This window comes from Tupaia chinensis, unplaced genomic scaffold (genome assembly GCF_000334495.1).
Source record: "Tupaia chinensis unplaced genomic scaffold, TupChi_1.0 Scaffold000048_1, whole genome shotgun sequence".
Taxonomy (NCBI): domain Eukaryota; kingdom Metazoa; phylum Chordata; class Mammalia; order Scandentia; family Tupaiidae; genus Tupaia; species Tupaia belangeri.
In genome coordinates, this window is record NW_006159506.1 from 3,257,348 (window position 1) to 3,270,621 (window position 13,274).

At 46.5% G+C, this 13,274-nt stretch overlaps 1 protein-coding gene across 1 annotated transcript; it reads left to right on the forward strand.

Moving 5' to 3' along the window:
• The first annotated feature begins 3,645 nt into the window (after window positions 1-3,645).
• Window positions 3,646-12,934, forward strand: GCM2 (GCM transcription factor 2). Its single transcript, XM_006141196.2, has 5 exons — window positions 3,646-3,735; window positions 8,332-8,584; window positions 8,981-9,093; window positions 9,498-9,623; window positions 11,827-12,934. The coding sequence occupies exons 1-5, from the start codon at window positions 3,646-3,648 to the stop codon at window positions 12,763-12,765; spliced, it is 1,521 nt and encodes a 506-aa protein (XP_006141258.1). The 3' UTR covers window positions 12,766-12,934.
• Window positions 12,935-13,274: the final 340 nt, after the last annotated feature.

A 13,274-nucleotide genomic window follows, 5' to 3' on the forward strand; every position in this document is an offset into this window, starting at 1 on the left:
TTATGACGAGATGCTATGAATATTTCATATTGTGATGTTTTACAGAAGATATGTATCTACATCAAACCAAAATGTAATATAGCCTAAAGCCCCGGTACTAGCAGACACCTCCAGTCTATTCAAAACACTGTGTCAAAGGGTGTCACATGCATTTCTTGGCAGATATGAGATAAATATACTTACGTCATTTTACTATTTTAATGTAAACTTAGCAAAATTCATAGATGTGGTTTTTGACTTTTGAATGAACAAACTCACAATAATAATATAATATATATAATATAATATATATAATATAATATATAATAATAAATTAGTAATAAGGGCAGGGATGTTTGTGAATATAAAGTATTCTGAATCAATACAAAGATTAGGGCAGGAAAGGTCATTTTAAAAGTGGTCAAAATACAGTATAAATGCATTTTATTGTAGAAACTATGTAAAGTTTTCTTAATATTAGATAGGAAACTTTATAATTATTTCCAGACCTTTGGGGAAGAGTGTCTTCTTTTAAACTCTAAAGTGACAATGCATTTAAATCATCAGGAGAAATTCAAAGTAACACAAATAGACAACAATATCATTTTTTATTATGTTTTCACTTTGATTGGTCTCTTTTACTAATAGATTTTACCGGGACTTAATTTTAGAGCAACCTGGAATATACTACTCTTTTTTTAAAGACTTTTTAAAAATTATTTTAACTTTATTTATTATTATCATTATTATTTTCCAGTTTGATCAGAGAGACAGAGAGAGAGAGAGAGAGGAAGTAAGAAAGCAAGCCACCAGGTCTGAGACTTGATCCATGGCCGACCATGTGGGAGTCCAGCGCCTTTAACCACCATGCCACTTGCTGGCCCCTATATTCTATTCTTTCTCAAACATATTATTATGGTCAAAGCTCTAGGGCATGTCTTCAGACACCAAAATCCATTTAGAAATGAACTAATTTGCCTTCAACACTCAAAAGTCCTATGTATTTCTATTTTGAAGGGTCAGAACTTTAGGAATATTTCAAAAGCATAGAAACAAATCATCTAACCATGTTTCAACAGTCCCAGAAATTAATTGCTATGTACTCTCACAGGTCATTTTCCATGACAACGTGGACGTTATTTCTAGACTATTTTAAAAACAAATGATCTTACATGTCACATTTAATAAAATAGTGATTCGTTTTTAAATGAAGGGTCATTCTAACTTACTTGTGGAAGACGAAACAACATAAAAAAGCACCTGGTTCACAACCGTGCTGGCATTTCGGCCGTCAGTTAGTAAGATGAAAATCTGCGGGTGGAACTACTGGGTGAAGGTAGACAGGTGTCTTTGTTCCCACCTAGATCTTACTGGCCACCATTGGGAGGGCGACTTCAATCCGAAACCCTGACCAATGGGACCTTTCAGGAGAGAACAGCGTTAGGAGAGAGGAGGCTAGAGGTAAACAAATCACTTTTTTCCCTGTTTGGGAGGAAGATCGCAGCCTGAAGCTGGGCGAAGAAGCAAACGGGGAAACTGCCCAAAGCTGGCATCTCCCGCCCTCTGGCTCCAACAGCGCCCGCGGGTCCCCAGCGTTGGCCGGCTGCGCTGCAGGTGACCGCGCGGCTGCCCCGACTCATTCTAAGCCGCCGAGATTGCGCCTTGTGCCGGGGAATCCCGAGGTCGTTTAGCACCGGCTGTGGGTTTAAACGCACCCATGTGCATGCGTGCCCAAATCCCAGGACTGGAGGAAGAGGGAATTGCGGCGTGGCCATCCCCACGGGGGTGGGGGATGATTTCCAACTTTCCGTCTCTCTGCCTTTCTCTGTCTCTCTCCAGGAGGGCAGGCAACCTATGGCAAAAACAACAGCAACAAAACTCCGCAACTTTTTCCCGTCCTTTGCCAACCCAAGGAACAAGTGGCGCCAGAATCGGTGCCTTCCAGGCGAGTCCCGCGCAGCGTCGTTCGTGCGCAGAGCTCAAGCTTCGGGGCACCAAGTAGGGCGCGCCTGACTTTAGATTTGTGGAATGTGGGTTCAAAATAATCGCCACCAACTGCGAACCGCCTTGAGGGGTCGGCTCGTCTTCTGCGATTGGTGCCGGGAACGGAAAGGCGCCGGCTGCAAACCGAGCGCGCAGAGAATCAATTCCAGAAGCCGGTCTTCCCTCGCCACCCACGCGCATCCTTGGAGTGGCTAAAGAGGTACAGGATCACTTCAATCGATTTTTTTTAATTGGGTGCCACCAAGTGCCCAAGTTGCCCGAGCGAAGCAGGTGCACAGGTGAAGAAGGCCTCGTCCCGGTCCTGAGGACCCCACATCGCGCGTGGCCCCCCACTCGCCCCCGCCGGCGTTTTCTGGCCTTTCTAAAGCTCCCCAAGACTGAAGTGGCCATGATTTCGTTGTGTCATTTCCGCGACAATGTCAATAAAGCTTTTTTAAAAAGAGCTGTGCTCGGGTGGTGGCAGCTGAAAACACACTGAACCCGATCATTCATTTAACAGATGGGGAAGCCGAGGCTCCGAGGGAGCCCAAGGTGCGAGAGCTACCGGTTCTGCGGATTCTGCGGGACTTCCGCGCCACGGCCGCAGCGCCCAGTTCGCCTCCCCACCCACCTTCCCCAGGCTCGTTTCTCTCACCTCCTCCAGGTTCGCTTTCTAGGACTCTCTTCCCGCACGGCCCGGTTTCTCTGCAGCTCCCGAGAGCGCAGGTGCGCCTGGATCCGAGAGCTACTGGAACACTTGGGGCCCCTCGAGTGTCCCAGACCGTGAGCATAGTCTCCGGGGCTCTCAACAGCTACAGCAAGGGTCTGGAGTAGAGACCCACACCGGCTGGGCCCTGAACCCGAACCCGGGCGCGCGGCAGGTGGCAGGGAGTCTCTTGTAGGGTGCCCACAATCTCCTGGAATTGGGTGCTGGCTCCCCGGGATCTTTGCTGGAAAAATCCCTGCTTCAAAATCCTCCAACTAAGCCCTCTCCAACCTGTAGGCGGGTGTGGTTGAAAAAGAGAGGCCGGCAGGTGGCGTGGTAGTAAAGGGCGCTGGACTCCCACATGTCTGACCATGGTTTGAGTTCTGGACCTGGCGACTCTCCCTTTTTCTCTCCCTCTCTGACCAAATTATAAATAAACAAACAAACAAATAAATAAATAAATAAATAAATAAATAAATAAATAAATAGTTAAATAAAATAATTTTTTTTAAAAAGAAATTATTTTCAACTTAAAGAACACACTCCAAGTTGCTGTCCACTTAGTGTATTGGCGACAGTTTCCCTCCCCCCAAGGGTTCCTGATGTGGTTGGTGTGCCGGGGAGGGGGAGGCCAGTCCCTGAAACTTGGGCGCTAGCAAGAAAGGAAAGGCGGGGCCGAGGGAGGAGCATCTCTATAAACGGCAGGCAGGGGCCCGGAGCGCGCGCCACAGTCTCACCGAGACCTTTCAGCACCGCGGGCAAGGACAGGGGCTCCGCCAGGGACCAGAACCCGGGATCCCAGCACAACTTGTGACTTTGCAAACAAAACTGTCATTGTCATTCCTATTCTCTCTCTTTCTCTTGCACACGCACACGCACTACTTTCTTTTCAACGAGGAAAAAAGTCACCTTGCACGCCTCTGGTATTTCCCTCTATCTTTCAGGTCCCCGGAGGAGGGCGTGAGCGCGGTAGGCTCATGCCCGCCGACGCCTTGCAGGATGCCGGCCGCGCGTGCTCCTACGGGATGACGCTCAACTGGGACATCAACGACCCGCAGATGCCTCCGGTGAGTGTAACGGGGCGTGCGCAGGCACGCGTGGTGCTGAGCATCCGAAGAGGGAATGGCATTCGAGTCTTTGCAAAGATTCTGTGGGTAGCCTCGACACACACACATTTCTGAGGGCCCCCAAACGTGGGGAGGAATTCTCTGGACTCTGCCTTTTGCAGAGTTTATGGGTTTAGAGATGTGTGTCTCCCTTCCCCGGTCTCCCCACCCCAAGATTTCCTTGTGCGTGTCTGAAAACACAAGGAAAGCAGTGGGAAGTGTCCATCAAGCTCCACGTTCTCAGTCTTCCCATGAGAGCAGATTCCTGTCTTCTTATCCAGTTACTTGAAAGCCACGAGAAAGTTCAGGACAAATCTCAGCAAATGGAAACAGCACCGCTTCCCCTGCAGCAAAACTGTGATGCAAGACAATAAACAGAAGTGACCCGAATTTAAACCAAATCGCCCGATTAGAACAATTTACTCAAACGCCCTGCCTGTCCCGGTGAAGGCGGCCCTATGGTTGTGCTCGTTAGACTGTCAGCACCCTGAGCTTACTTCTCTATTTATGAGGAGATCAACACACTTTGGAGTGAGTTTGTTTGAACAGAGCAAAGTGGTTTGGAGCCAAGTTCTGGGAATGAACTGCTCCATTATGCTTGTTAAACGGGTTTGGGTCAAAACCGAGGACCTGAGACTCGAAAGTCCTCGTTGGAGGTGGGGGAGAACGAGACTTGCTTCTCAAGCATTTGCAGAGGTGGCCGGTCAGCACAGGGGTAGGGGACTTGGCATTTATGCATCTGTAGAGCGCCAGGGAGATGTTCTACTGAGTGATCACTCACTGGCAAGGTGTGTAGCCTCTCAAAGTCATCAGTACTCTTTCGCCTGTGCACGTATGCGGCAGTTGGATTTGTTGTTGAAAGTCTGTCTATTTCGGAGTTGCACGGTCTCATTTCTGAGACAGTGGACCACAGTGTGTTTCATTCTCGCTGATTTCTGTCCATGTAAATCTTCACGGGAAGATCATGCCTTGGTGGTGCAGTGGTTAAAGGTGCTGGATTCCCACATAACTGACCACCGTTCGGGTCCCAGACCTGGTGGGCTTGTTTTCTTGCTTTCCCTTTCTCTCTCTCTCTCTCTCTCTGGTCACAATAAAACAAAAATAATCATAACAAATGGAATTAAGTAAATAAATTCTTTTTTAAAAAAAAGAGTTACATTCAAATCATGCAATAATGGCTCATTGCTCATGCATTGTCTAGACTTCCTATGTAAATATGGATTGTTTGTCTTTTTTATCTTGGAGAGTTTTTTGGGGTTTTTTTGGTTTTTTGTTTGTTTGTTTGTTTTGTTTGTTTGTTTGTTTTTTGCTATAAGGTGTGTGTGCTCACCAGAAAGACAGAGAGAGACAGAGAGACGGAAAGCGAGAAATCACCCCCCAGGGGGATGGCCACGCCACAATCTCTCCCCCTCCATTCTCCTCTCGGGATCTTGGGTACACACTCACACACACCAGGCATGAGTTTAAGCCGCCAGGTCCGGGACTCGAACCACGGTTGACTACATGGGAGTCCAGCGACATAGCCATTATGCTAACTGCTGGTCCCAATATGGATTATTTGTCTTTGAAGGGACTGGTTTATGAGCAGAGAGTGTTTCTAACATTTCAAAAGATTCAGGCACACTGGGACGTAGAAAGGGAATTGAATCAACAGTGTAGCCCTCCTCTGGCCAATAAGCAAGAGAGTCTAACTGAATTATGACCTTGAGAGAGTCCTTGAATTTGCCTTAGTCGCTGGCTGCTCACCTGTCATCACGGGGTGGAACAAGATAACCATCTCAAACTCCTGTCCAGGTCCACTATCAGGTTCCATGTGTGTGTGTGTGTACACACGCTCATATACCGACACATTAGATCAAATGAAAGCCACTGCTGAATGCCCTCTGCTCTTGTTGTGAGTTAAGAATACAGTCTCTGTGGCTTCACCTCCACTGTCACTTCTCCAGTAGCCACTGTGAGGCTTAGGGACCTAGGCTACCCTCTTACAAGAGAGTGCTAACGAAAATAATCCCTTCTAGAAAATTGCTGATGTGTTAATAAGATACTCACATTGAAATGTCCACTTTAAAACAAAAACATTTGCATTTAGTATAAACTTAGAGTTATACATTATATATTTCATTTGTGACTTCCCTTAAGTCGATGTATTAACTTATGTTTTTTATAATATTTCGGAGGAAAGATAGCATCTATGAGTAATAATAATGATTTTAACTATATTGTTGTGGTTTTAGAAACAAAATTATGCATTCACTTTAGTAGAGTTAGAATGTGCACAAGTCTGGGGACCAGCAGATAGAATAATGATTACATCGCTGGACTCCCATGTAGTTGACTGTGGTTCAAGTCCTGGACCCAGAGGCTTAAAACTCATGCCAGGTATATGTGCATGCTCAAGATCATGAGAAGAGAATGGGGGAAAGAGATTGTGGCAGGGCCATCCCCCCTGGGGGGTGATTTCTCGTTTTCTGTCTTTCTGGTGAGCGCCTGTGCCCTATAGTAAAAATCTAAGAAAGAAAAAAAAAGAAAATCACACTGAGCCCATGTGCACACGTGCCCAAAATCCTACGAGGAGAAGAGATTGCAACACGGTCATACCACTGAGGGAAGAGGGGGGTGATTTCACTTTCCCGTTCTCTGTCTCTGTCTCTCTCCAGTGAGCACATACTCTCTATGGCAAAAACCTAAAAAATGAAAAAAAAAAAAAAAGTAAAAACCATTTTTAGCTGGAACTCACACAAAGAAACAAACTGCAGGCCACATTTAGCCTGTGCTCCCTGGTTTGTGAACACTGCCCAGAAGCACACCTGGTAAATTGTAAGAGCTTAGTAAAGGGTAATTTTGTGTTTTATATGAAAAGAAACATCTACTGTAGTATAAATAATGCACAAACTAGATTAAAAACCACCAACTATGCAAGCCAAAGAAAAACTCAGAATTTTAGAGATAACTTATTATTTCAGCCATTTGGCTCTTTGTTGAGAATGAAAATTCTCCATGGCTCTGAAGAGCAATCCATACCAGTCAGGCTCCCTTACACCCCAAAGACTGATGTCAACTGTCATGGCTAGGTCCTTCATCACAGTGCCCTTTTTCTTTTTTCTTTTTCTATTATTGTACCTTTTTAAAAATTTTATTATTATCTTAATTTGTTTTATACATTCAATCACTGTACATCACTATAGCTTGTAAAATGATTTTACCCAATATGAACACACTTTCCACCAGTCCAAATATCAAGGAAATATCATACACATTATCATCAATAGACAATCCTCTATTTCTGTGTCCCTTGAATGTCTTGCCTCTCTATTTTTCTCCTTGATTTCTTTCTTCTCCCTCTCCCCCATCTCCCACCCTCTTCCTACACTGTCTCCATACTTCTACATCCGTGAAGCTTTCCGTTTCCGCCATAGAGTGCAGCCACTAAGTATATAGTAAATGGAGACATACAGTGTTTCTCTTTCATAAACTTGGAGAGCTAAGTTAGAAGTGGGGAAGGAAGCTGTTGTTGCCTGACATTACTTTGGGTGTCACTGTTGATGGGTCTGACATATTCGGGATAGAAAGTCAAGAAGCACTGATTCAAAGTCAAGATTTTTCCAAGTTAAATTGCATTCTAATCACTTTTTGCCCTGGCACTTTGATCCTTAACTTGAAAATGTTGCATGTCTAAACTCACCAAGAAATGGTATAACATGGGGCTGGCAGGTGGCGTGGTGGTTAAGGCGCTGGAGTCCCACATGGCCAACCATGGTTTGAATCCTAGACCTGGTGGCTTTGCTTTCTCGCTTTCCCTTTTTTCTCTCTCTTTGAGTAAATAAAAAATAGTAATAATTAAATGGAATTCAATAAATAAATCATCTTTAATGGTATAATGTAGTCATAAGGAGCATAGATGCTGGAGTTAGCCAGAGTGCCAGCCCTAGGAACAGGTCTTGCTAGCTTTGTGACCTTGGACATGTCAATGAACCTTTCTGACCTACACATCCAACTCTGTAAAATGGGCATGATAGTAGGACCTATAGTCTTCATGTGTCATAAAAGCTAGTTGAATTAATACATGTAGAACATTTAGAAGATAAGCACTAAATATTATTAACAAGAAAGTCACAGATAGCATGAGTGGTATTTTGCAATAGTATGATTTGGAGGTTTTACAACATTCATGATTTTTTTAGAGAGAGATTTTTGCTATAGGGTGTATGCACTTGCTGGAGAGACAGAGACAGAGAAACAGAAAATGAGAAATCACCCCCCAGGGTAGATGGCCACACTGCAATCCTTTCTCCTCCATTCTCATCTTGGGATTTTGGGCACACAGGCACACGTGCCTGCATGAGTTTTAAGCTGGGTCTGGGACTCAAACCACAGTCAATCGTGTGGGAATCCTGTGACATAACCATTACACCATCTACTCAACATTCTTGATTTTTAAAGAACCCATTGTTTGCTTGCTTACCTTTCTAATGTGCTTTTGGAGAAAATTTAAAGCCATGGTATGTGCAGGTTGGGCTTGATAAAGTTGATCCTCTTTTTTCTACACCCCAAACCCAGGAGCCAGCCCACTTCGACCACTTCCGGGAGTGGCCCAATGGCTACGTGCGCTTCATCTACAGCAGTGACGAGAAGAAGGCGCAGCGCCACCTGAGTGGCTGGGCCATGCGCAACACCAACAACCACAACGGCCACATCCTCAAGAAGTCGTGTCTGGGCGTGGTGGTGTGTGTGAGGGCCTGCACCCTGCCGGACGGCTCCTGCCTGCAGCTGCGGCCGGCCATCTGCGACAAGGCGCGCCTAAAACAGCAGAGTGAGGGCACTGGGCCAGGAAGAGGGTGGTCTTGGAGTCAGGAGTTGCTTTTTTTTTTTTTTAAGAGAGAAAGATTTTTACTATAGGGTACGCACACTTTCCAGACACAGAAAGTGAGAAATCACCCCTGCAAGTGCGATAGCCATGTGCAATCCCTTCTCTATCTCCTCTTGGGATTTTGGGCATGCATGTACACGTGCCCAGCTTAAGTTTTAAGTTGTCAGGTCTGGGACTCGAACCGCAGTCGACTATGTGGGAGTCCAGCGATGTAACCGTTACTCCATCTGGTGGTCCCAGACTCATGCGTTCCTTATTCCCAGCCAATTTCCCCTTCTTCCTTCAGAAGGGCCTGGGGTCAGAATTGTAACTGTGATCTCTCCCTTCTGTGTTTTACAGAGAAAGTGTGCCCCAACTGTCATTCTGCTTTGGAACTGATTCCGTGTAGAGGGCACAGTGGATACCCAGTCACCAATTTCTGGCGGCTCGATGGCAATGCAATATTCTTCCAGGTAGGTGGGATGAGAACACCATTTGTGATGGATATTTTTATGAGACAGTAGAGACCTAACCATGTGCCATGTGTCTTGGGGACTCTGGAATAAGCGAAATACAATGCCTGAAGCCAGAAGCCAGTGTCAGAGTCCTCCCACCCCCATCCCTGGGATCTACCGTGAGCCTAGGAACCAGCTCATCCACTGTGTGCTCCGAGATCCAGAAGCAGTGAACCATGCTCTAGTTATGGTCCATGGGGCAGAGAAGAGGGTTGTGGGTAATCTTTAAGATGTTTATTATTGAGGCTGTTTTGCTTGTTCGAGAATTGTTTTCCCACAGCTTGAGAGCCTGGGAAAGGCCTGAACAATCTCCAGCTTCCTTCAGAGGAGCAAATACGAGATTCGCTTCTTCACTAACACAGGCCAAGGGAGTCCATGATCACCCCAGACCAGAGAGTAAAGCAGAGACGGAGGCGCGAAGAAGTGCTATCAAGAGACAGATGGCCTCTTTTTACCAACCCCAGAAAAAGAGAACTCAAGAAACGGAGGTAATGGAAGCTGACATTGCACTGTGGACCGTGTTCATTGTTAATTACGGGAAAAATGAATGTTGTATGTTCATTACAGAGGCTTGATTTGGTGTGAATGGATATTTGTGTATACACACACACACATATATACACACGTTTTTAGAGAGATTTTTTTGCTATAGGGTGTGTGCACTCTCCAGAGAGACAAAGAGTGAGCAATCACCCCTCCGGGGGGGTTGGCCATGCTGCAATCCCTTCTCCTCTTGGGATTTTTGGGCAAGCAAGCACACATGCCCAATGTGAGTTTTAAGCCACCAGGTCCAGGATTCAAACTGTGGCTGACGACATGGAAGTCCAGCGACGTAACCATTACACCATCTGCTGGTCCCTTCGACAAAATATTATTAAATCAACTTTTAGGTAGAGTTTCTAATCCCGTCTTCTTGAACAAACCGGTAAATAAAGACAGAAGCATCTTACAGACATGATACACACGGACACCCTGATACGGGACAATCATCCCACGGTCATAAAGGCACGTGTGCACACCAACCGCTAGTTCACAGCATGTCCTCGAGAGCGTCCTTTTAGTATTCACACAGAAGCAGGTACAATGTCTCTGGGCAACTTGATCCAGGGTTGTTGTTTTTTTTTTTAATTCTTTGGTTTGTTAAGAATTATTTAATTTAATTAATTAATTTATTTATTTTAAATTTGACCAGAGAGGGACAGTGTGTGAGAGAGAGAGACAGAGAGAGAGAAAGTGAGAAAGGCAGCCACCAGGTCTAGGACTCAAACTGTGGTCAGCCAGGTGGGAGTCCAGCGCCCTTAACCATCATGCCACCTGCTGGCCCCCAGTCTGGTTTTACAAATGAAGCGTGCCAATCAAGCAGTGTTGGTGTGAGAATAACGGAAGTGACGTTGTTCAAGCACTTCTTGTACAAGGCACTCATCCAAGACCTTCACACAGTTAATGGTCACAGGGACCCAATGAGGCGTTGCCATTATTTACTGAAGGATTTTTCTTATTTTTTTTTTTTTTGTCATAGGGTATATGTGCTCACCAGAGAGAGAGAGAGAGAGAGAGGGAGAGAGAAAGACAGTGAGAAGGAAAGTGAAAAATACTACCCCCGGGAAGGAGGGAGGCCATGCTGAAATCTCTTCTCCATTCTCCTCCTGGGATTTTGGGCGGGCACTCACACATGCCTGGTGTGAGTTTCAAGTCACAGGATCCAGGACTCGAATTGCTGTCAGCCATGTAGGAGTCCAGAGCCTTAACCACTGCACCACCTGTGGGCCCTGAGGATGTTCCACTATTAAGTTCCACATTTTTTTTTTTTTGAGAAGTTTTTGCCGTAGGGTGTGTGTGTTCACCAGAAAGACAGAGAGAGACAGAGAGACAGAAAGCGAGAAATCACCCCCTGGGGGATGGCCACACCGCAATCCCTTCTCCTCCACTCTCCTCTTGGGATCTTGGGCACGCACGCATATGTACCCTGTGGGTTCGGGACTCGAACCATGGTCAACTACATAGGAGTCCAGAGACATAGCCATTACGCCAATTGCTGGTCCTACTCCACTTTTTTTTTTAAGAGAGTTTTTTTTGTTATAGGGCACGTGTGCTCACCAGAGAGACAGAGAGACAGGAAGTAAGAAATCACCCATTGGGGAGATGGCCATGCCGTAATCCCCTCACCTCCATTCTCCTCTTGAGATTTTGGGCACACATGTACACATGTCCAGGATGAGTTTTAAGCAGCTGGGCTGGGACTCGAACTGTAGTCAACTACATGGGAGTCCAGTAGTGTTACCATTATGCTGTCTTCTGGTCCCTCAAGCTCCACTTTATAAGGAGCCATCCAAGGCTGACAGAAATTAAGTAACTTATCCCATTAGGAAGGGGCAGAGCCAGAATTTGAACCCAGGTCTGTAAAGCTGTTGACTTTCCACTCTTATGAACATAGTAAGGGTGAGGATAGGACCGTCTGCCACTCAGACCCACCGTGCCTGCCTCCTGGGGCCCTTCCTCCTTCAGAAGTGTGGTCATGCCTGGGCGAGCTCCAGCTTCCCCATCTCTACCATGTCCCATCATGCCCCTGAGCGGTGCAGCACAGAACTCGCCAGCAGGTGGTTTGTTTTTATCCACATGCTTGGCTGTTATTATAAGTGAGGGTGTCTACACGATTTCTGTCTCGTATGTCTGTGTTTGTATCGTTTTTAGGCAGGAGAGAATCAAGGCAGCGGTGGATATATCAACAACATCCCTCCGCTGGAAAGTCTGGAACCGTTTGATATCCTCACTGACATGGGCTTCTCAATCCCAGAACAGTCCTGCCCCTCCTTCCCAACCTCTGATGCTTACAAAGCGCCTGGTGACCTGGCCGCCTTTCAAGGGGATGTCATGCCGCCCTTTCAGAAATATCCAAACCCAAGAATCTATTTGCCGAGGCCTCCTTACAACTATGAGTTGGCAGACCCTGGTTATTCAAGTTCAAGTCCCTATCCCATCCTTTATAAAGATCCCAGCAGTATTCCTCCTGACACAGACCGGGCCCGTCTGAATGCCCGACAATATAATGTCAACTCCTACAGTGGCTATGAGCGAAGCCTTGATTTTACCAGTAAGCCACATGGCTGGAAACCAGCTCTTGGAAAAGCCAGCCTTGGGGAGAGGGCTGAGCATGGACAGTTCCAGGCTATGGCCACACACCCTTATTATAACCCAGAGCTTCCCTGCGGGTACCTTAGGGCTCCTGCACCATGCACCCCTGCCTTACAGACGGTGATCACCACCACCACCAAGGTGTCCTACCAGGCCTACCCGGCCCCTGCCCTGAAATATGGTGACAATGTGCACGAGGGTAAGAGCCTTTTGAGCTGTAACTATGCTTCTGACAGTGCCCTGATGTCCGCCTATCCAGAAACTTTGGACTCTCCAGCTTCTGTCACCAGGGCGGCCTCTCCAGTGGGACCACTTCCTCTGAAACTTCCAGGAGACTGCCAGGTCATCAGACCCTCTATGGTTTTTCCTCAAGAGTCGGCTCCTTCCAGGATGGATGGAGCAGAGACCTGGGCTATGTGTCCATCTGGGTGGGGCTCTGCAGTCAGCTACTCGGATCGAGCTGGGCTGTTCCTGAGCTATGACAGCGAGGATTTTTGAAAGACAGTCCAGGGTGCAACATTGTGTTGGCGTGCATGCCGGCGGGGAAGGAGCGATGACGACTGTCTCTTGTTGACTTGGTAGAATCATCGTGCGCAGTAGCGAAAGGAATAGAGCAGAGATGATGCTGAGGAGCTGAGAAAAGGATGAGCAGGCACATCGGAGACCACGTGGGCTAAATACTGGCCTACCTTCCCTTAGCTGTTAGCTAGAGGAGAAGGAAGGAAGAATCCGGGCTTTCCTTCTAAGTCTTTTCCTATTAGACCATTTTAGGGAATTTCATATGTTCCTTTTTGGCCCTTAGAGGCTGTTGAAATCCCTTCAGAAGTAATCCCTTTTTAGAGTGTATGTATTGATTTCTTCTAAGAAAGAGAGATGGCAGAACCAGCAGATGGCGTAACGGCTACATCACTGGACTCTCACATAGTTGACGGCGGTTCAAGACCCAGACCCTATGGCTTAAACTCATGCTGGGTGTGTGTGCATGTGTGCTCAAGATCCCGAGAGGA

Excerpts from the sequence above, each read along its gene's own strand:
- GCM2 (XM_006141196.2), top strand. The coding sequence starts at position 3,646 with ATGCCCGCCGACGCCTTGCAGGATGCCGGCCGCGCGTGCTCCTACGGG. Across the intron at positions 8,585-8,980 it reads GGCGCGCCTAAAACAGCAGA|AGAAAGTGTGCCCCAACTGT; the intron begins GTGAGGGCACTG and ends TGTGTTTTACAG. Across the intron at positions 9,094-9,497 it reads GCAATGCAATATTCTTCCAG|GCCAAGGGAGTCCATGATCA; the intron begins GTAGGTGGGATG and ends TCACTAACACAG.